At 38.6% G+C, this 23,317-nt stretch overlaps 1 protein-coding gene and 2 long non-coding RNA genes across 3 annotated transcripts; 2 read left to right on the top strand and 1 right to left on the bottom strand.

Annotated features, from left to right (window-relative positions):
* Positions 1-2,524: 2,524 nt before the first annotated feature.
* LOC124262620 lies at positions 2,525-5,798 on the bottom strand. The gene is made up of 3 exons (XR_006894655.1): positions 5,685-5,798; positions 4,250-4,254; positions 2,525-2,556 (listed from the first exon to the last, which is right to left on the bottom strand). It is a non-coding gene; the product is annotated as an uncharacterized LOC124262620 (long non-coding RNA).
* LOC124262619 lies at positions 4,607-7,946 on the top strand. The gene is made up of 3 exons (XR_006894654.1): positions 4,607-4,709; positions 6,549-6,581; positions 7,908-7,946. It is a non-coding gene; the product is annotated as an uncharacterized LOC124262619 (long non-coding RNA).
* A 3,880-nt stretch (positions 7,947-11,826) lies between these two features.
* Positions 11,827-18,548, top strand: LOC124262625. Its single transcript, XM_046697130.1, has 5 exons — positions 11,827-12,154; positions 13,995-14,294; positions 16,570-16,869; positions 17,368-17,424; positions 18,231-18,548. The coding sequence occupies exons 1-5, from the start codon at positions 11,827-11,829 to the stop codon at positions 18,368-18,370; spliced, it is 1,125 nt and encodes a 374-aa protein (XP_046553086.1). The 3' UTR covers positions 18,371-18,548.
* The last annotated feature ends 4,769 nt before the right edge of the window (positions 18,549-23,317 follow it).

Genomic DNA, 23,317 nt, shown 5'->3' with positions numbered 1-23,317 from the left:
ACCGTGTTCAGGATGATCAGGCGGCCGCCGTTACTCTCACATTGATCTTGGTTAGCTGTCCAAGTCATTGGCATCTCTTGGTATTTGAAACACAGGTCAACTGACGGGACTGACGTGTAGCCTTGAGACACGGGGCACGGACCTGGATACCACAAGGGCAGCATCATTTTATGGCATCGTTATCCATGGTACAAGAAATGCAACATTGAGAGTGTAATCACGTATATATTAGGAACGATATCTGGCCTTTACAATGTACCAGCCACGCATCCCTTGAACATAAATTCCAAAATATTCGACGTAAATTTTATATTTACTTGGTTTTAATCGTAGAATATTTGTGTTTTAAGTGATGGATAAATTAGAGCACAATCGCCAATATCTGAAGTGATGGTGTAAATCGTAAATCCAGCTAGGTTCCATGCAGGTAGCAAAGGTATTGTACATCCCCCCAAACTAGTATGGGGATCTACCTTCAGTTGCTGGCGATCTATATCCCGCTTCTGTATTGTACTGTCCAAAATGTAGCTTTGGTATTAAAGTTACAATCTAGCTTTAATTCTCAACAGATTTTATAATAAAGCTTTATTTTTATCAGTAAATGACTTTTTTAGTCACGATATGGCTGTAATATTGCCGGTGTGACTAAAATTTTTGCACACTCACTCACTCACTCATTCATGTAAGTGTATGTTTTGCACTCTTGCACCTTAGCACCTTGAATACACTGTTTGTGGGGAATGGAACGGAGAACCTAAGAGTGACCCCAGCCTTGGAGAATTTGTTCTACTCTTGTATCATTGTCTCAAATTCAAGTTGAGCCTGTGGTTGAATTTCATCATCACTATTAAATCAAGAGCATCTAAGGAGGTTGACAGAATAGTATTATATTTCCGGCTGTGTTATCAATTTTTTTCATAGAGTCAAAAACACGTATATAAGCAAAGGAAATAATATTGATGCTACCCCGTGGATGAAGGGGGTTAATGACAAACGTTCAAGTTTGGCCTCCGAACACACCTTTAATAAAGCTACTTACAGCTGTTGCTTCAAGATTGTCATTTAAAGGATATATAATTTTAGTCAAATCGTAACTTATATAAATGAAAATATACACCTCAAGCTTTAATGATTGACCAATTTTTAAGAACCATGGACACAAGGAGAAAATATTGATGATACCCCGTGGAGGATTCAAGACAAAAGATCAGTTATTGACCTTCAAACATATACAAATCATTAAAACATGAATTCAATCCAATGGGCATATGACTCACCTTGTTTGAAGAATGTTCTGGCACCAGGGGCTGCAACGTCAGATATGAGTCTATTGGCACCTGGAGCTGGTAAGCCAGATGTTGCCAGAGATGAACTGTAGAAGAAACACTGTCCTTCAAGATGGGTCACAGCAGCACAGGCGTCATCTCCGGAACAGAGTATCGTGCATCTCAGCATATCAGTACGAAGTACGTAAGAAGGGATCTCTCCAGCCTTCTGGTTGTCTAGAGTTTCACGTCTTGCAAAGAAATGCCCCAAAACTTCTTGTGCGATGGCGAGTGAACTAAAGAAAGGGAGGACAAGCAGTATCTCCTTCATCGTTCTTAACAGAACTACACACAGCACTAGGTCGAACATTACAGACATCACTACAATGCTTCTCCAGCACTGATTGGCTAAATTAGTGAAGATGTAAACTGCACCGTCGAGCCAGTGGACACATGCAAGGACTCGCGATCGTGTGGGTGTATCTATATATAATATTATATATATATATGTGTGTGTGTTTGCATATATAATGCTTAGCAGTACCGAAGTAGTATCTCCATGTAAGGTCGTTACGTACGTTGCAGTCTTCTTTGTTGAGGAGACGATGATTTTTATGGCATGGGTTTTGCCTGATCCCAATGCTGTTTCCATTTCTAAAACTGAAGACAACAGTACAACAGTGAGGGTGCACATTTGTGTAACAGTTCAAAACTGTTTTCGTGAGGCGTTTTCATGCGTTACGGATATTTTTTTTATTGTGGAAAACCATGTGCACCTTTTGTACGAGTCATGGGAGTTTGATGGTCCATTAATTCAGTTCACTCAATTTATGACGGTCTCTTGTGGGATTTTATGTCTGGGAAGTGTGTCTCTAGAGGAGGTATGGTAAAAAAAAACTTCCATTTGTTTCAGGTCGTATGAGTTCGGAGGGCGGTGATCGTGTAGAAGAATAATGTAACAATCCATTCATGATATTATCTCATGACATTTTGTGACGTTACCTAAAATTTGTTGTAAATTATGCAGTTGTTATGAAGTGTAATTCTTGTGTGGGACCTTGCATTGGAATATATTGCAGCTATCGATGATAGTTATACAACGCGATTTGAGTAGGTAGCCGGGCTGAGCGATAACCTTGCTTGAGTGTTGTCGTACTCCAAGACGTTAGATGTTGCCTGTAAAGTACTTTTTGAGTGAAGATGCGGGTTAAAATTAGCCTTCAGCAACCGATGCTTGTCGTAAGAGGCGATTAACGGGGTCTGGCTGACATGTTAACACATGTCATCGTATCTCAGTTGCGTTGATCACTGAATTGTCTGGTCGATTATTTACAGACCGGCGCCATAGAGCTGGGCAATTGCGTAGATCGTTGCTCATGCTGTTGATCACCGGATCGTCTGATCCACACTCGGTTATACAGAGACTGCCGCCATATAGCTGGAATATTGGTGAGAGCGGCGTTAAAGAACAAACCAACCAACCAACAAACAACCAACACTGCAAAAATATTGCTTAACAAAATTGCAAAGGTCCAAGCGTGTGCGTCAGGTCGAGACAGGCGTATTCCTGTCAAGTATTTTAAGGCTGCTATAACCGTTGAGGCATTCCTGCACGCAGTCAAAGTGGACAACAGTTGCTTCCCTTACTGTTGCACGGATTCGCTTGTGATGGTTTCGAATGGAAGGTGGTATAAGAACCCGTCTTTCAATTTTATCGGCACAAAACACGCAAACCCATTGAAAACTGGACCCGCTGAACTGCTGTTCAAAAAGAAAGAAGCACTGGTCAGGTCGCACATTAAACCTACCTGATCTTAGTCTAAGCCGGTTGTTACAACACGTATGCATAATACACTGTCACATGTTTAATGTAAACAGAATACTGACAATGTATCCCCAGCAGATAGCTGAGCTGCTTAATAAAAGTACATGGTATGGTCGGCCACAAGTAGGTGCCCTGATTCAACATGAGCAGGCAAAGCTGTGTTCATAGAAATATCAACAAGCTGGACTTTGAGCTTATAGGATGAATGTGTTATATCACAGGCATTCAAAGAGCCTAAAGTGAATTGAGCAATACCCCGCTTTTTCTGTCACGAGATCAGTGACATTCATGAACGCATCAAGGTTCAAGAGTTTAGTTTTACACCGCACGTGTAGTGTCGTGTGGTGACGTGTTGTGTCGTAAAGTGTCGCGTGTCTGTCACCCGTCTCGGTGTAAACATACCCTCATAACACTCCAATCTCTGGGTCGGTGGGGTAGCCTGGTGGTTGAAGCATTCGTTCGTCATGCCGCAGACCCGGGTTCAATTTCCCCCATGGGTGCAATGTGCGAAGCACATGTCTGGTATTCCCCCCGCGATATTGCTGGAATATTGTTAAAAGCGGCGTAAAATGAATCTCACTCACCCACTCTTCAATCTGTAGCCGATTTCTTTTAGCTTTACAGTTTTCAAAATGTAATTCATTTTTCCTGTAAGGGAAATATATATTGGCAAGAGTTCAGTTTTGTAAGGGAATGACGCAATGTAGCAAGTTTTCCGCTGAGAGCAGTATGATGTGACACTCGATACAATCACCGGATTGTTCCACGTCTGTCAGCATTCTGGAAGGTAGTACGTGTCATGCATGGTGGTACTTCCTAAAAGCTGTCGTCAAAAGATTGTACCTCATTAGCGTCAAGTACAGTTTTGTCCTGTTTATTTGATGTAACTGGTAAGTTGAGCGTCCTTCAGTCAAGCGTCTGTGTCCATAGTCCATAATCTAGGTACGGAACTAGATGAAGTGACGTGTGGTGACGTGTGGTGACGTGTAGGTGAGGTGAGGTGAAATTGGGTTTAACGTCGTGCTTGACAATATTTCGCTCATATGTCGACGTGCATGCGTGTGTATGTGTATGTGTGGCTGCTTGTACTAGCCCAGACTTAAGCTGGTTTTATAGTGCTAGCCCACTGAGATACCATGCCGCAGTGAAGCATGAATACCCCACCTAGACACATTATACTGTTGTATAATGCACTCACGTTAACGCCCCTCTAAACGTTTTAATCCCCGTAGTATCAGTTCATATGTGTATGCCAATCCCTCCTGTTTATGGATTACAAGCAACACACGCCAGTGTTGCATTACGTGATGTTTGCTATGTACAGGTGTCCGGTAGATGTCCTCCAGATCACGTTGACATATCCTTCAAAGTTTACTTTGAAATCTGATGTCCGTCCAAAATGTTTTATTTAGAGATTTGCAATGCATGAAGTGTCTATTGGGCAACAATCTGGCCCACTTTCTTAGATATACCTCAAGGTTATCATTCACCCTATGCTAACTGTTAAAGGACAGTGGTTGTGGTATCAGCAATATTTTCACAGTTGCTGCTTCGAGGAAAAATGTCGCAGGATTATACTCTGATGGTGGTGCTAGTGATCCTGGCTTCGACGTCCTGTGGTAAGAACAGTATGCTCCTTTGAATAATGTGTTTTGTAAATAGATCAATGGTATTTTATATCTGGTAGATCAAATTAGTAGCTGAGATTGTTGTGGCTGTATCCTCAAAGGGGGTTAAAGTATTGTAAAAATATTGTCCCCTGAGAGTGTATTTAAGACCACGTCTTATATTTAATCTGACCACTTTGTTTAATCGTAGTCTACATGTTCATTTACATTAATGGCTAAATTTGTCTAAATTGCCACCAGCTAAAGGGATGGTGTAAATCCAGCTAGGGTCCATGCAGGTACAAAAGGTTCTGTAAGTCCCTATGGTCCCTAGCATGGTGATCTTCCTTCAGTTGTTGGCTCATTTTGATATTGTATTGTTGCATCTAGGAATAGCGTGTTATGGTTATATATACTCATGCCAATAGTAGTTGTCACCCCCTTCATTTTTTTTTAATTGGAGAGGGGTGGGGTGTGTGTGGGGGTTGGGGTGGGAGGGGTGACAACAATTATTGGCATGAGTATATTACTCTTACGTGTAAAGCTGTCATAGACTAGTTATTTTAAAGTCATTTGCAGACAGGTAACTGTATGTTGACTACGCTTGTTTTTATTCTTAATAAATTAAAAAAATTGTAACATTCATAGTCACGACACAGTCACGGCTAAAATACTGCCGATGTGACTTTGAATTTTAAGTCACTCACTCACTCACCAATATATTCTTGTTGTATTGCATAGACTGACAATACCATTCAATGGATACCTGTTTCGGCAGATGTATAGAAGTTAGTAATGAGTGGATAAAGCTTGTGAGTCGCATTCCATATAAATACACAAAACACTTTATGTTGATAGATAGCCCAATAGTACGTCATTTGTTTTGTCTGTGTGAAATTGAAAATACTGAAAACGGTATTGCTTCGATAAGCATTATATTTTTTCTGTAAGTGGCGACTAACGGGCTCGCTGACATTTTGTTGGCACATTGTGTAGATCGACGTTCATCATGTTGATCACTGGACTGTCTGGTCCAGACTCGATTATTTACAGACCCCCGCCATATAGCTGGACTATTGCTGAGTGCGGCGTTAAACAACATTTTCTCATTGCGTACGCTGACATCTGTTTCTGACCTTTCGGAACACCGGGTGTCATTCTTTCGTTCAATGTTAACCACTGCCTGTGTCTGTGGAAAACAGAAATCTCTTCCTTTGTGTACGAGGTATGGGCATTGTCGTGTGGGTGAGTATGGTACGCCGCTTTCGGCAATATCCCAGAAATATCACGGCGGGGGACACCAGAAACAGGCTTCACACAAGAATCGAACCCGGGTGTTCAGCATGACGAGCGGACACTTTAACCAATAGGCTACCCCACCGCCACCATAGTAGTTTGAATGAAAGGGTGTCTTATGCGACTTGTGACACCAGATAGTGTACAATGTTGGTTAGTGGAAGCTAGACTAAAACACACGAGAAGTGGTTAATGGATGGTGAATATGACTAGAATCATCACAGTTGTGTGATTGAACTCAAGTTTGCCGTGCTTCGCCGACACAATACGTTCTAATTTGAAATGGTTTTTGTTTGCTTGATTGTTTGTTGTTGTGTTATTGGTTGTTTTTTGTTTGTTTGTTTTTTTAATTTTATTTATTCATTTTATTTATTTTTATTGGGGAGGTTGTTGTTGTTGTTGTTACTTTCTTTGTTTTTTGTTTGTTTTTGTATTTTAATTTTGCATACTTTCTTTTGTCCAGCAACGTGTGTGTGATACAAAGGTGACGTGCGAATGTCTTGATTAATGAATAAATACGATGTTTGGTTTAATTATCAATATTTCTGTTACTAGTGAATGCCTCGACATCACCTGGGACAATGACAGGTAGGTTGAAATGTGTGAAGTATCATAATGAGTCATGCAAATGCCTTCTCCTGGTTGTATAAAAAACGAAGATAAAAACAAGCTCATACGCACATGTAATGACTGTAACCAATTAATAAGAACTCAAAGGAAATGCGCCAGTACATATTATTTTCATGAACCTTGCATTTGACTGCATTTGATAAATGGCCAATGAATGATTGATAACATGTCAGATATAGACAAATCAAATTGCTTTATCAGATTGTGGAATTATATGGCATTATAGTATTTACTGATCGATTATGATCGATTTGGTGTAGGAGGTTTACTTCTTAGAGCAACATATTTTAGAAGTTGGAGAGTCAGATAAGGTCAAACCTTTTGGATGAACAACTTCTTTATTTAGGTGATGCGACGTTTCGATATTGATTCGTGTTGTTCATCCACAATGCTTGTCCTTATCTGACTAGGAGGTTGTTTGGCAATGTCGCTACAACGTGTAATATATACTTCCTTTCTACGTGCCAGTTTAGCATGCTACAACAGCAGAGATCGGGTTTCTACTGAGTAAACAGAAAGTAGAACACATAATCAGGGGTAGCCACTGGGAGTGTGTAAAGGATAAAGCAGACTATATATACCAGGGTAGCCACTATAAGTAAAGGATAGAGCAGAAGTGAGTAAAAGATAAAACAGAATACATGCTCAAAACAAAACTTATAGGCTAGGGTAGTTATTGGGACTAAGTAAGGATAAACGAAGTGAGTAAAGGATAAAGCAGAATACATGCACAAAACAAAACTCATATGCTAGGGTAGTTATTGCAACTAAGTAAACGATAAAGCAGAACACACAGACGAGGCTAAGCATAACTTGTGGAGCGAGTAAAGGATAAAGCAGGACACAGACCTGGCTAAGCATAACTTGTGTAGTGAGTAAAGGGTAAAGCAGGACACACAGACGAGCCTAAGCATAACTTGTGTAGTGAGTCAAGGATAAAGCAGGACACACAGACGAGGCTAAGCATAACTTGTGTAGTGAGTCAAGTATAAAGTAGAACACACAGACGAGGCTAAGCATAACTCGTGTAGTAAGTAAAGGAGAAAGCAGGACACACAGACCAGGCTAAGCATAACTTGTGTAGTAAGTAAAGGATAAAGCAGGACACACAGACGAGGCTAAGCATAACTTGTGTAGTAAGTAAAGGATAAAGCAGGACACATACGCCAGGCCCATGAGAAGACGTGCATAGAACAGTATTTAACAAAGGAAATGTATATGCACATTGTTTGTATAGTATTATATGACATGGGTGATGAGTGTTATTTTTCTTGATTCTTGCAGATACGTCTTCGACGACATCTGATACACCAACATCTACTGGTTTGTAAACATAGACATATTCCGAAAATTAGCTAAACAATAAAATCATCTCCTAGATTGCACTTTGTATACATACATCCATTATCTTAAATCAGATAGTTGTTGAGTATGCATGAATGCCCATGCATAACAGTTTGGGGTTTATTATCTATACCTTGTTACATATTGTTCTGTCACTCGTTGGTCTCCACCCAGGAAGTGACCGAGCTGTGTTGTACTGGTTGTAGTGTTGAACAGAAATATCAAATAAACGTCCGATCCGTGGCATGTCATGAGTGTTGCCCTTCTGTAAATAACACCTTCAAAGAGATTACACTCTGCTTCGATGTTGAACATCGAACAAAGCAGCTTTGGTTGCAGACTTTTATTACCCCCTCAACTAGAAGAGAGTAAAGGACAAAGCAGAGTATATATACCAGGGATGGCACTGGGAGGGAGTAAAGGACAAAGCAGAGCATATATACCAGGGATGGCACTGGGAGGGAGTAAAGGACAAAGCAGAGCATATATACCAGGGATGGCACTGGGAGGGAGTAAAGGACAAAGCAGAGCATATATACCAGGGATGGCACTGGGAGGGAGTAAAGGACAAAGCAGAGCATATATACCAGGAATGGCACTGGGAGGGAGTAAAGGACAAATGAGGGAGTAAAGGACAAAACAGAGCATATATACCAGGGATGGTACTGGGAGGGAGTAAAGAACAAAGCAGACCATATATACCAGGGATGGCACTGGGAGGGAGTAAAGGACAAAGCAGAGTATATATACCAGGGATGGCACTATGAGGGGAGTAGAGGACAAAGCAGAGTATATATACCAGGGATGGCACTGGGAGGGAGTAAAGGACAAAGCAGAGCATATATACCAGGGATGGCACTGGGAGGGAGTAAAGGGCAAAGCAGAGCATATAAAACAGGGATGGCACTGGGAGGGAGTAAAGGACAAAACAGAGCATATATACCAGGAATGGCACTGGGAGGGAGTAAAGGACAAAGCAGAGCATATTAACCAGGGATGGCATTGGAGGGAGTAAAGGACAAAGCAGAGCATATATACCAGGGATGGTACTGGGAGGGAGTCAAGGACAAAACAGAGCATATATACCAGGGATGTCTCTGGGAGGGAGTAAAGGACAAGACAGAGCTTATATACCAGGGATGGCACTGGGAGGGAGTAAAGGACAAAGCAGAGCATATATACCAGGGATGGCACTGGGAGGGAGTAAAGGATAAAGCAGAGCATATATACCAGAGATGGCACTGGGAGGGAGTAAAGGACAAAACAGAGCATATATACCAGGGATGACTCTGGGAGGGAGTAAAGGACAAAACACAGCATATATACCAGGAATGGCACTGGGAGGGAGTAAAGGATAAAACAGAGCATATATACCAGGGTATATATAGGCTAGGGTAGTTACTGGCAGTAAGTAAAGGATAAAGTGGAACACACAGAAAAGGATAAGGCAGAAGCATTTTGGACTGCGTACGTCCGTGCAAATTCGTCTTTTCCGGAGCAGAACACAAAAACCATAAAAAATCTCGTCACCAAACTTGGCACATAGATAGGTCTGATGGTGAACAGGCTAGCTATTCTCGAAACGTAGCCCTACGAACTTCTTAAGCCCATTCCTAAGACATTGGCTACGGTCAAAGTTAAAAATTCTTAGGGCTACGAACGTTTCGAGAATAGGGCCCCTGGTTCTTTTTGGTAGTTTGGGTTTTCTGACTAAAATATTTTTTGCTGTTTCGTGGCGACAAGTTTTACTTTGACTGAAATTGGTGGTAGTGCTCGTTTCCGGAGCAGAACTTAAAAAACCTTTCAATGCTCTAATTCCATTTTTGTGGGAATTCAAGAACCTAATGACATAATTCGACACTGCCACTCTATTTATGTATGAACATTAATGAGGTACATCAAACCGCGGCAGTCTCTTGTTGGTACAAGCATGCTAGCATATGAATAGTTTACATGTGTATGTTTTCGTTAGATCAATTAAGCCCATTTCTGGTGTCCCCCGCCGTGATATTGCTGGAATATTGCTAAAAGCGGCGTAAAACTAAAACTCAGTCAGTCAGTCAGTCGTTAGATCAATGAGAGACCGCCTCCGTGGTGTAGTGGGTAGAGCGTGGGAAGAGTGGAAGGTCGCGGGTTCGATCCCCGTCCGCGTCATACAAAAAGACGTTAAAATATGGTACTTGTTGGTCCCTGCCTTACGCTCGGCATTAATGGGTACAACAAGGACTGGTGGTCTCGGAGTCAGTATAATATGTCGGTCTCCATATTTTAATGTCAGATGGCACACAATTAGTGGTGGCTGTAGATATGACCGAAGATGAAGGTAGATGGCATTCATGCTCATCCACAAATAAATACACAACAAAGGCATTAGGAGACATCACATAGCTGTTCTCATTTCTTGTCATATTCATTTTATTTCTACTTTGAATCGTTTTCCTATGATCTATCATAACAGTGGAGTAGTACTAGTTGCAAACTGTCTTTACCAGATATGGTGGACAATAATTTGACATTTTCCCAACAGTGACGCCATCAACGGAAACAACAGAGACAATCGTGTTTGCAACAACAACTACAACAACAACAACCCCAACAACAACAGCAACAACAACAACAACAACAACAGCAACAACAACAACAACAGCAACAACAACGCCTTTTCCAAGTACAGGTATTCCCTTAACTTAACTGACTAAAAGGTCAAACTTGCAACCCCGAATTCATGAGGTACAGATTATCCGCCATTTCTGTTACGATTAGATTATTGTTTCCGTATAGTATCGTCGTCAAGTTTAAACATACAAGCTAAAACATACTAGCATTCACCATTTAAATAACAGGCTGAGTCATTATAATTCACGTGTGAAGCGGCACCCAATTCCGTGAATCTCTCCGAAGACCAGTGATTCCACGATTGAATACGAATAACTGAAACGCAGCCATACCTGGGAATATGGACATAATAATCCCCAATTCCGAAGCACTGGGAATGACTTTGTTTGTTTTGTTATCGGCATGAAGCACTTCAAGGTAGTTCGCAACGAGTAGGAGTCACAACGTGTACTGGGGTCGCCGAGGTGAGCGCGCAGCCTGAGTGGAGCGGCCTCGGGTGCGGTTCTTGGTTGTAGTAGCAAATATTAGTACGATATCTGATAATGGTCCGACAAGTACAGTTTGCTTCAAACAGTTCATCGGCTTGTTAAGCTGTCATCATTGCGCAAACAGCAGGCTTACCGCTGGCTAAGTTGTAACGATCTATGCAGCAGCCTTGTTTGTAAACTGCGACAAGTAGTCACCCCTTGTCCGGTTTCAGCCCTTGTTTGATTGTGTTTTGAAGCAATACCCTGCTCTGTCTATACCAATAATCTAGTCTGCATCAGGTGTAGCTACTGTGGATATTATATGAGAGATATTGCAAGATAATTACATGTAACCAGTTCCCGTATTACAATTCCCGTAATACAATCAATTAACCAGACCCGTGAAGATCCAGGTTAATATTGGTCTTTAGTAACTCATGTTTGTAGTAAGAGGCGACTGACGGGATCGGGTGATCAGGCTCGCTGACTTGGTGTTTCATATCATAATATCCCAGTTACATAGATTGATGTTTAGTCTCTCTCTCTCTCTCTCTCTCTCTCTCTCTCTCTCTCTCTCTCTCTCTCTCTCTCTCTCTCTCTCTCTCTCTCTCTCTCTCTCTCTCTCTCTCTCTCTCTCTCTCTCTCTCTCTCTCTCTCTCTCTCTCTCTCTCTCTCTCACTCTCAAAGGCTCAGTACTGTGGTTCAATAACTTCATATCTATACAAGGCATTTTAATAGAAGCTGACACTGCTATCAAGAACGGGTAGTGTATATACATGAACAGCACTCTGCCTTTCATTGCAGATCCCTCACAAGTGGATTCCACGTGTCCGGGCGGAGCTGGTCACCTTGAAACAGAGTACACCATTGTAGTTGACAGAAGCAACTATACAGGCTTCGTGTGGGTTCGACCTGATGGCCGATACGTCGTCACCTGCAACCCCGGCTGCAGCCCTACTGCAGGATACAGAGCAACGATGAACACCACAAACTCCACGCTTACTATTGAGAATATTAGAGCTGCAGATGCTGGTACATGGAAGATCGTGGATGCAAAAGTAGTGGATGCCACTCCTGTCGAAGTGTGTCAACTGACGGCAGTCGGTGAGTGTTGAGTGATCTGTTTAATTGGTATTTTAGAAGTTGATGAATAATAAGAAAAGGTACACTACTTTATGAACAACAGCTTCTTTGTTGTATTATGATGCGACGTTTCGGTATAGATTCGTATACCGTTGTCAAGCAAGAGTAAAGTAATATAACGCAGAACCGACTCATGTACATCTAGCAGGTATTAAGTAAGAACAAATTGCTTGACAACGGTATAAGAATCTATCAAAGCGTTACATAATACATTATATAATATGTTATCCATAAAGCCTAATAATGTTTTGAGTTTTGAATGTCTTCTCCAACCATCAGACCAGACCGTGGCTATCAGACTGGTTGTCTTCTCCCACCATCAGACCAGACTGTGGCTATCTGATTGGTTGTTTTCCACCACAATCAGACCAGACCGTGGCTATCTGATTGGTTGTCTCCCCCACCATCAGACCAGACCCTGGCTATCTGATTGGTTGTCTTCTCCCACCATTAGACCAGACCGTGGCTATCTGATTGGTTGTCTTCCCCCACCATCAGACCAGACTGTGGCTATCTGATTGGTTGTTTTCCCCCACCATCAGACCAGACCGTGGCTATCTGATTGGTTGTCTTCCCCCACCATCAGACCAGACCGTGGCTATCTGATTGGTTGTCTTCTCCCACCATCAGACCAGACCGTGGCTATCTGATTGGTTGTCTTCCCCCACCATCAAACCAGACTGTTGCTATCTGATTGGTTCTATTCCCCACCATCAGACCAGACTGTGGCTTTCTAATTGGTTGTCTTTCCCACCATCAGACCAGACTGTGGCTATCTGATTGGTTGTCTCCCCCACCATCAGACCGGACTTTGGCTATCTGATTGGTTGTCTTCCCCCACCATCAGACCAGACTGTGGCTATCTGATTGGTTGTATTCCCCACCATCAGACCAGACCGTGGCTATCTGATTGGTTGTCCTCCCCCACCATCAGACCAGACTGTGGCTATCTAATTGGTTGTCTTCCCCACCATCAGACCAGACTGTGGCTATCTGATTGGTTGTCTTCCCCCACCATCAAACCAGACTGAGGTTATCTGATTGGTTGTTGTCTTTACATTGTTTCTGATTTTCTAACGTCTGACACAAAGTCATAGACTGACTAAAACGGTGTTGCCAAATTTGCAAACATAATTTTGAGGCGGTTCACTTATGCATGATACGAACATCTTTGGCCGGAAACAAAATAACAGTCAATTTTGATAACTGTATTCGACAATGTATGAAAACACGTATTATGAGCATTTGTTCCAAGCAAATTGATAAATTAGATGTGACGTTTACAGTTTAATTATATTGCATAACTTGATATGTGATACTGTATAATTTTGGATATACATGTTTATAGATGTAGCAGTCACTGGGACCATGTTCACCAAATTCTGTTTTAGAGGTCAGACAATAGGAACAATAGAATAAAACAGTCTACATCCAGAAACACTGAAAAAGATTTTTCAAAATGCAACTTTCAAAGTACATTCAGAACATGTCCAAATAGATGGAACAAAATAACGTATAAACGAACGCGTCATTGGTCAATTTAACGATCAAGGTATCCTACAGTTACCATAGTAACTATTGCTACAATCATCCATGCCGTCAGAATATACAACATATATCATCACTTTGACGAGCAGTTTTCACTTTGCATTTCTAAGACACAATGGTAATACTAGTATCATATACATTGAGAAAGTAATGGAATTTTGAGTAACTTTATAAACTATGTCAATGTTTGAGTGAAATGCCCAAGTCTTCATGTGGTTTTTACTTCCGTTACTCCATATTGTCCTGCTATCAGATATCCCACAGTGCAGCATCAGCAGTGACGAGGACACCGACTCCCTGGAACCTGGAACACAGCTGACTCTGACGGTGGACATTACAGGCTACTACTGTTCTGTGGAGACTGGCTTTGATCTCACTACTAGTGATGTGACTGAAGAGTTGGGGATAAGACACAACGTCAGTGTTGTAACAGACTTAACCATCAACACGACCTTCAGTGTAGACATCACACGATTAGGTGATGTAACACTGGACTTTACATGTGACGGACGGCGTCCTCTGACTTGTGGAGGGGTGAAGAGGCTACAGAAAAGTAAGTTGAAATTCAAGTCGTCATCTATAGTAAACTACGGTTGTAACGAACCCCTAAGGGACCGCTGACTTAACTTCGTTACAACCATAGTTGGTTAAACCCATTTCGACTAAGAGAAACAAGAAGTAGCAAAGACTGACTGACTGACTGATTGAGTTTGGTTTTACGCCGCTGTAAGCAATAGTCCAGCAATATCACGGCGGGGAACACCAGAATGGGCTTCACACATTGTACCGATGTGGAGATTCGAACCCGGGTCTTCGGTGTGACGAGCCAACGCTTTACCCACTAGGCTACCCCACTGCCCAGTAGCAAAGACGCAAAAATTGTTTGTATTAACCACGAGTTATAAACGTGTTCGTTATAAACATAGTTTATTGTATTCATGTCCATTTTCGGTGACATTTCCTTGCTAATTCTGAGACAGAACGAATTTGGATTATACAATAAACTTTCCGGTGTGTTCAGCGTCATCAATATCACTAAACCTGTCCGTATATTAAATATTTTGACCATGCGGGATTGAAAGACATCCTCGTCCCTCTGGTGCCTTTGCCGGTAGCCTAGTTTTGAATGTTGATGATCTCATACCCCTGCTTGAAATGTATTGTTATGTATGTTTATGGTTGTTATTATGATAAACTGTGTTCATACTGTAGTCAATAAACCTTTATTCAGTTCTTAAAAAGGCCACAAGTCTGTAGTACATTTAAAGTTTACATGAGTAGTCAGAAGTCATTTACAAATTCTTTTCTAAAACAATTCGTTTTCTTAAACTCATAGCGAACTAGTTGTACATTGCCAGATTCTGTAATAATGATGAGGTAGTATCTGTTAACAGTGAAATCAATGTTCTTACACTTGGATGCTTATAATAGTATGGCTTTAGGTATTTCGTTCGTAGAGTCGTATAAACAGGGCAGATTAGAAGGAAAAGTAGTTCATCTTCAACAGTATTCATATTACATAATTGACATATTCTGTTTTCTCTGTGCACACCTGCATATGTGCCAGTTTCAATAAATAATTAATGGGAAGAGCAACGAAAACGAGAGAGAGATAGACGAAACTTGTTAACGTCGATTTTTGCTAAATAGTCATCAAAACGTATATCCGATTTCCATTGATTATTGTATAAACATTTTGTTGATAGAAGTAATGATTCCAACCAAGATTGGAAATACAAATCTTTCATTCTTGGTGTAAATGATATGATAAAATCTTCGTGGCACTGAACATTGTGATCACACCATACATAACAATAACCTGTTTTGCACAACAAATCTCTAATATCAGTCACCCAATTTCTTTTCCAATTTTCGTCATACAATTTCATCATATCATATCATTTTTCCGGAAACCTATGGCATGGGATATGCAGTAATCTTACCCAATACTTTATGGCTTTAATGGAGGAATATATAAACAATGGAAATCTACATAATTCTCCGTAAACCATAATATTACATGTGTTCGGTTTTACACCAATACGCTTTTTGCATGCATATAAATGAAAACTTTTAATACTGTCACATTGTTGTAATCCCTATATTTCAGAGCCACATAAAGGTATTGGGCTTACCTTCATATCGAATATTTTAAAGAATGTGTTAAAGGATATTTCACCAAAAGATCTCATATTTTTACAAACACCGATTAAGATTTTCAAAGCTTGTACTGACGCTTGTTTTGTGTGTTTGGACCAGGAAAGGCTATTAGAGCAACATACGCCAAGGTACTTCTATACACTGGTAGTTTGGAGTAGTTGCCCTTTGTAATACCATTTTTCTAATTTAGAATTGTTTCCACCTTTCTTAAAGACGATAATTTTGGTTTTGTCTCTGTTTACACAAAATGTATACTGATTTGTTTCTGTAAACCGCTAACAGTACTATGGAATAATACAATATCATCGGCAGGAGTAGTAGAAATAGTTGTATTGTATCTGTGTGTAGTTGGGTTCGTACAAGTGTCACATATTTGCATTGCCAATTCATTAATGAAAACCATAAAAAAGAAAGGGCTTAAAATACATCCTTGTCTAGTTCACTAATAAATGATTCAGATAATTCATGCTTATTCCTTACACACACTTTAACATTTTCGTATATACTCTTCAACATTTTATTCATTTTACCACTTGACCCTTAGGTTTGTCAAAAGGTATTTGAAGGTGTTACTTTTTATTGCTGTTAATGTTATGTATTTGGTGTGAGATTCATTACGTTCGCATAACATTGCTGGGATACATGTACACTGTATATATTATAACCAGGTCCACCTCAGTGTACCATCACGAGTGATAAGTACACGGCTTCTCTGGAACCTGGAACTAACCTGACTCTGGTAGTTGACATCAAGAGCTTCTACTGTCCTCAACAAGCTAGAGTCCTCCTGACTACTGGGACCATTACCCAGACGCTGCCACAGAACCAGACAATGGACGATATCGTGGATGTATCCTTACAATCATACTTCCCCGTCACAACTGATCGTTTTGGGGACGTCGGCGTTAGCCTCGTGTGTGGCAACATCACAACGATGATTACCTGCGATGGTGTTAACAGACTGAGTGGTTCGTACAATTTTTATACACGTGTTTATATTTCTGCACTGACTAATGATGCAAGGATCCGGATCCACAGAGCGTAACGTTACGATCTGTCGTAACTCTATATTTAACTATGCTTACGAATGTCGTAGCGCTACGAATGCTTTGTGGATCGAGACCCTGAAACTGTTCTTCGTGTCTCGTTGGTGGTGGGATGTCTTTGTGGTTCAAGTGATCGCTCGTCACACCGAAGACCGTTGAAAATGTTTTGTCTTATTGATAGGAAAACGAAGGTCACAAGACCAGAAGACGAAATGCAAACCAGCTGTTTACTTCAATGTGAAAGTAATACATAAAAGAGAAATGTACATCACTTAGGTGCTGACTATAAGGTTCATTTATATATGGAAATGGTGCTTATATTTCCAAAATGTCAGTATTATAAACAAATTATAATACTATCTATAATATTAACATGTTACTTTGGAAATTGATGCATGCATTTTTTTTCTCTTTCCGCAGAGGCAGCTACCATAACATCAACTCTAACTGAAAGATCCCAATCAACAGCTACTGCCGGTGATTACACATTCTATTCAATAGTATGACATCTAAATTACCAGTATACTTTTGTGAAAGCCACAGTGGGTGGGGTGGGGGTGGGTGTGGGGGTTCTGGAAATAGTGTTGGTCTGTATTCTTTCCTCTTTCTTCCATATTCATTGTTTCTACACGCCAACTTCGGAGCTAATCCCTCTGTTATGCCAAGTATGCTACAGAAATTGTACAATAGGCTATGTGATTTAACTCAGTACACAGAACCCAAAGAAACAAATGTCTTATATTAAATTGAATCTTGTTTTCTATTTCCACAAATGCTCTCCACTCTTCGTGGTGAGTCGGTGCGGTGAGGTAGCCTAGTGGTTAAAGTGTTTGCTCGTCACGTCGAAGACCCGGGTTTGATTCCCCAAATGGGTATAATATGTGAAGCCCATTTCTGTTGTCCCCCGTCGTGATATTGCAGGAATATTGCTAAAAGCAGCGTAAAACTATAAAGTCACTCACTCACTCAGTCACTTACTCACTTATGGCGATTCTTTAATGGGTATGAGCAAGATGTTTTCATTACAAGAGAGTGAGTGAGTTTAGTTTTACGCCGCACTCAGCAATATTCCAGCTATATGACGGCGGTCTGTAAATAACCGAGTCTTCTCCTAGAAGTAAGTATCACAAACCAGTGATCAACAGCATGAGCATCGATCTACGCGAGCCTGACCACTCAATCCCGTTACTCGCCTCTTACGGCAAGCATGGGTTACTTCATTACAATAGAAGAATAAACAATGTGGTTTTGTTCAGAAATTAATTACCCTTCCCTTGTTTCAGAAACACCCAACTCCAGCCCTGGAAATACTGCACCAGAGACGTCTACAACACCAACACCACCAACGGTGGACAGCGTGTCCCCCCTGGAGATCCAGACAACACTACGGGCCTCGCAGTCGGATTGTCTGTCGTGGGTGTGATTGTGATCATTATCATAGTTCTAGTGCGCTATCGTAGAAGGGTCGGTGAGTACTTCTTATCAAGACGGCAAAATATGCACGTCGCTCAATTACAAGACGAAGAAGCGCCAAAAGAAAAACACACCACAGTAAGCTAAAAATTAGGAACACTTCCCGGACTATTCATGTAGGTCGCAAAGACGGCCTTTCTTAACTTGTTCCATTATTGTTAACTCTTGATTTGTTATTCATAAGAAAGAAAGCCTATTCACTTTCTTCCATTTTTAACTTCAGTCGGATATCATGCCTCTAATATTTTCCAAACTGGATTACGAAAACTGAAATTGGACAAGGAATTGTAGTGATGGAGCGTTCCCAAAGCCACACCAATCTCATTTGTACTGGAACCCCATATCACCAGATATTTTACCATCAGAAACATTCTCCTTGAACACGCATTTTTTGTAGTCAAGAAAATCAGTCTATATGAAGCAATACTGATGTCACGGGAATAAAACTGATATCCCTATATGAGATACAATTCATGAAAGCGTATTGGAGCCACAGTCCCAGAAGATACAATGAATGTTCATCTATGGGAAGATAATAACATCTATCTAGAAGATACTTTCATCTCAATATATGATATTATAATCGTACGTATCGTTACGTTATAAAATTCCGATCCAAGCCTTTAATATAGTTTATTTAACTATATAAGTTATGTTTGGGAACATGTTAGTCAAACATATTCATTAGGCGGTTTTACTATATTCATAACTGTAGCCATTTGAAAGTATTCAAGTTTGTACCTTGACGTAATAACAGACTGGAACCTTGCTAACCTCAACAGAAATAGTCTTACTAGACAATTTCTGCAACTCACCATCCTCACCCTGCGCACTAACATTTTCACCCTAACAAACTTTAGAACTACGCATTCAAATGAAGAGTTACTATACTGAGTGCTTTGATAGTACCTCAGTATTTACACATCACGGTTGAAGTCAAACAAATCGTTCATTATTTACTAAACCAGAATGCTAAATGGCTGAAACTATCGTTGTGAGACGTTAAACGTTAAATAAGATATAATTTGAGCCGTAGGTTACAAGAGAGATAAGTGATCAATGCCGATCACAGGATAAATGTGTAGGTTACATGAATTAAGTATCCCCCATAAGCATGAGAGTATCATCTTCGTAGAAATAAAGTATCATCTTCGTAGAAATAAAGTATCATCTTTGTAGAAGTAAAGTATCATCTTTGTAGAAGTAAAGTATCATCTTCGTAGAAATAGAGTATCATCTTTGTAGAAATAGAGTATCATCTTTGTAGAAGTAAAGTATCATCTTCGTAGAAATAAAGTATCATCTTTGTAGAAGTAAAGTATCATCTTTGTAGAAGTAAAGTATCATCTTCGTAGAAATAAAGTATCATCTTTGTAGAAGTAAAGTATCGTCTTCGTAGAAGGAAAGTATCATCTTGGTAGAAATAGAGTATCATCTTCGTAGAAATAAAGTATCGTCTTCGTAGAAGTAAGTATCATCTTGGTAGAAATAGAGTATCATCTTTGTAGAAATAAAGTATAATCTTTGTAGAAGTATAGTATCATCTTTGTAGAAATAAAGTAAAATCTTCGTAGAAGTAAAGTATCATCTTTATAGAAATAAAGACAAATCTTCGTAGAAGTAAAGTATCATCTTCGTAGAAATAAAGTAAAATCTTCGTAGAAGTAAAGTATCATCTTTGTAGAAATAAAGTAAAATCTTCGTAGAAGTAAAGTATCATCTTCGTAGAAATAAAGTAAAATCTTCGTAGAAGTAAAGTATCATCTTTGTAGAAATAAAGTATCATCTTTGTAGAAGTAAAGTATCATCTTCGTAGAAGTAAAGTATCATCTTTCATCTTCGTAGAAATAAAGTATCATCTTTGTAGAAGTAAAGTATCGTCTTCGTAGAAGGAAAGTATCATCTTGGTAGAAATAGAGTATCATCTTCGTAGAAATAAAGTATCGTCTTCGTAGAAGTAAGTATCATCTTGGTAGAAATAGAGTATCATCTTTGTAGAAATAAAGTATAATCTTTGTAGAAGTAAAGTAAAATCTTCGTAGAAGTAAAGTATCATCTTTATAGAAATAAAGTCAAATCTTCGTAGAAGTAAAGTATCATCTTCGTAGAAATAAAGTAAAATCTTCGTAGAAGTAAAGTATCATCTTTGTAGAAATAAAGTCAAATCTTCGTAGAAGTAAAGTATCATCTTCGTAGAAATAAAGTAAAATCTTCGTAGAAGTAAAGTATCATCTTTGTAGAAATAAAGTATCATCTTTGTAGAAGTAAAGTATCATCTTTGTAGAAGTAAAGTATCATCTTTGTAGAAATAAAGTAAAATCTTCGTAGAAGTAAAATATCATCTTCGTAGAAATAAAGTATCATCTTTGTAGAAGTAAAGTATCATCTTTGTAGAAGTAAAGTATCATCTTCGTAGAAATAGAGTATCATCTTTGTAGAAATAGAGTATCATCTTTGTAGAAATAAAGTATCATCTTTGTAGAGGTAAAGTATCATCTTTGTAGAGGTAAAGTATCATCTTCGTAGAAGTAAAGTATCATCTTTGTAGAAGTAAAGTATCATCTTCGTAGAAATAAAGTATCATCTTTGTAGAAGTAAAGTATCGTCTTCGTAGAAGTAAAGTATCATCTTGGTAGAAATAGAGTATCATCTTAGTAGAAATAAAGTATCGTCTTCCTAGAAGTAAGTATCATCTTGGTAGAAATAGAGTATCATCTTTGTAGAAATAAAGTATAATCTTTGTAGAAGTAAAGTACAATCTTCGTAGAAGTAAAGTATCATCCTTGTAGAAAAATAAAGTCAAATCTTCCTAGAAGTAAAGTATCATCATCGTAGAAATAAAGTAAAATCTTCGTAGAAGTAAAGTATCATCTTTGTAGAAATAAAGTAAAATCTTCGTAGAAGTAAAGTATCATCTTCGTAGAAATAAAGTAAAATCTTCGTAGAAGTAAAGTATCATCTTTGTAGAAATAAAGTATCATCATTGTAGAAGTAAAGTATCATCTTCGTAGAAGTAAAGTATCATCTTTGTAGAAATAAAGTAAAATCTTCGTAGAAGTAAAGTATCATCTTTGTAGAAATAAAGTATCATCTTTGTAGAAGTAAAGTATCATCTTTGTAGAAGTAAAGTATCATCTTTGTAGAAATAAAGTAAAATCTTCGTAGAAGTAAAATATCATCTTAGTAGAAATAAAGTATCATCTTTGTAGAAGTAAAGTATCATCTTTGTAGAAGTAAAGTATCATCTTCGTAGAAATAGAGTATCATCTTTGTAGAAATAGAGTATCATCTTTGTAGAAATAAAGTATCATCTTTGTAGAGGTAAAGTATCATCTTTGTAGAGGTAAAGTATCATCTTCGTAGAAGTAAAGTATCATCTTTGTAGAAGTAAAGTATCATCTTCGTAGAAATAAAGTATCATCTTTGTAGAAGTAAAGTATCGTCTTCGTAGAAGTAAAGTATCATCTTGGTAGAAATAGAGTATCATCTTAGTAGAAATAAAGTATCGTCTTCCTAGAAGTAAGTATCATCTTGGTAGAAATAGAGTATCATCTTTGTAGAAATAAAGTATAATCTTTGTAGAAGTAAAGTACAATCTTCGTAGAAAGTAAAGTATCATCCTTGTAGAAATAAAGTCAAATCTTCGTAGAAGTAAAGTATCATCTTCGTAGAAATAAAGTAAAATCTTCGTAGAAGTAAAGTATCATCTTCGTAGAAATAAAGTAAAATCTTCGTAGAAGTAAAGTATCATCTTTGTAGAAATAAAGTATCATCTTTGTAGAAGTAAAGTATCATCTTCGTAGAAGTAAAGTATCATCTTCGTAGAAGTAAAGTATCATCTTGGTAGAAATAAGGTATCATCTTTGTAGAAGTAAAGGAAAATCTTCGTAGAAGTAAAGTATCATCTTCGTAAAATATCATCTTCGTAGAAGTATAGTATCATCTTTGTAGAAATAAAGTCAAATCTTCGTAGAAGTAAAGTATCATCTTCGTAGAAATAAAGTAAAATCTTCGTAGAAGTAAAGTATCATCTTTGTAGAAATAAAGTATCATCTTTTTAGAAGTAAAGTATCATCTTCGTAGAAGTAAAGTATCATCTTTGTAGAAATAAAGTAAAATCTTCGTAGAAGTAAAATATCATCTTCGTAGAAATAAAGTATCATCTTTGTAGAAATAAAGTAAAATCTTCGTAGAAGTAAAGTATCATCTTCGTAGAAATAAAGTATCATCTTCGTAGAAGTAAAGTATCATCTTGGTAGAAATAAAGTATCATCTTTGTAGAAGTAAAGGAAAATCTTCCTAGAAGTAAAGTATCATCTTCGAAGTAAAGTATCATCTTTGTAGAAGTATAGTATCATCTTTGTAGAAATAAAGTCAAATCTTCGTAGAAGTAAAGTATCATCTTCGTAGAAATAAAGTAAAATCTTCGTAGAAGTAAAGTATCATCTTTGTAGAAATAAAGTAAAATCTTCGTAGAAGTAAAATATCATCTTTGTAGAAATAAAGTAAAATCTTCGTAGAAGTAAAATATCATCTTCGTAGAAATAAAGTATCATCTTTGTTGAAATAAAGTAAAATCTTCGTAGAAGTAAAGTACCATCTTCGTAGAAATAAAGTATCATCTTCGTAGAAGTAAAGTATCATCTTGGTAGAAATAAAGTATCATCTTCGTAGAAGTAAATTATCATCTTGGTAGAAATAAAGTAAAATCTTCGTAGAAGTAAAGTATCATCTTTGTAGAAATAAAGTAAAATCTTCGTAGAAGTAAAATATCATCTTCGTAGAAATAAAGTATCATCTTTGTAGAAATAAAGTAAAATCTTCGTAGAAGTAAAGTATCATCTTCGTAGAAATAAAGTATCATCTTTGTAGAAGTAAAGTATCAAGGTATCATCTT

The sequence above is a fragment of the Haliotis rubra genome, unplaced genomic scaffold (genome assembly GCF_003918875.1).
Source record: "Haliotis rubra isolate DU_JTF1 unplaced genomic scaffold, ASM391887v1 Scf848, whole genome shotgun sequence".
Lineage (NCBI taxonomy): Eukaryota > Metazoa > Mollusca > Gastropoda > Lepetellida > Haliotidae > Haliotis > Haliotis rubra.
Note: the sequence above shows the minus strand (reverse complement) of the source record. Positions and strands in the feature narration are given on the sequence as shown.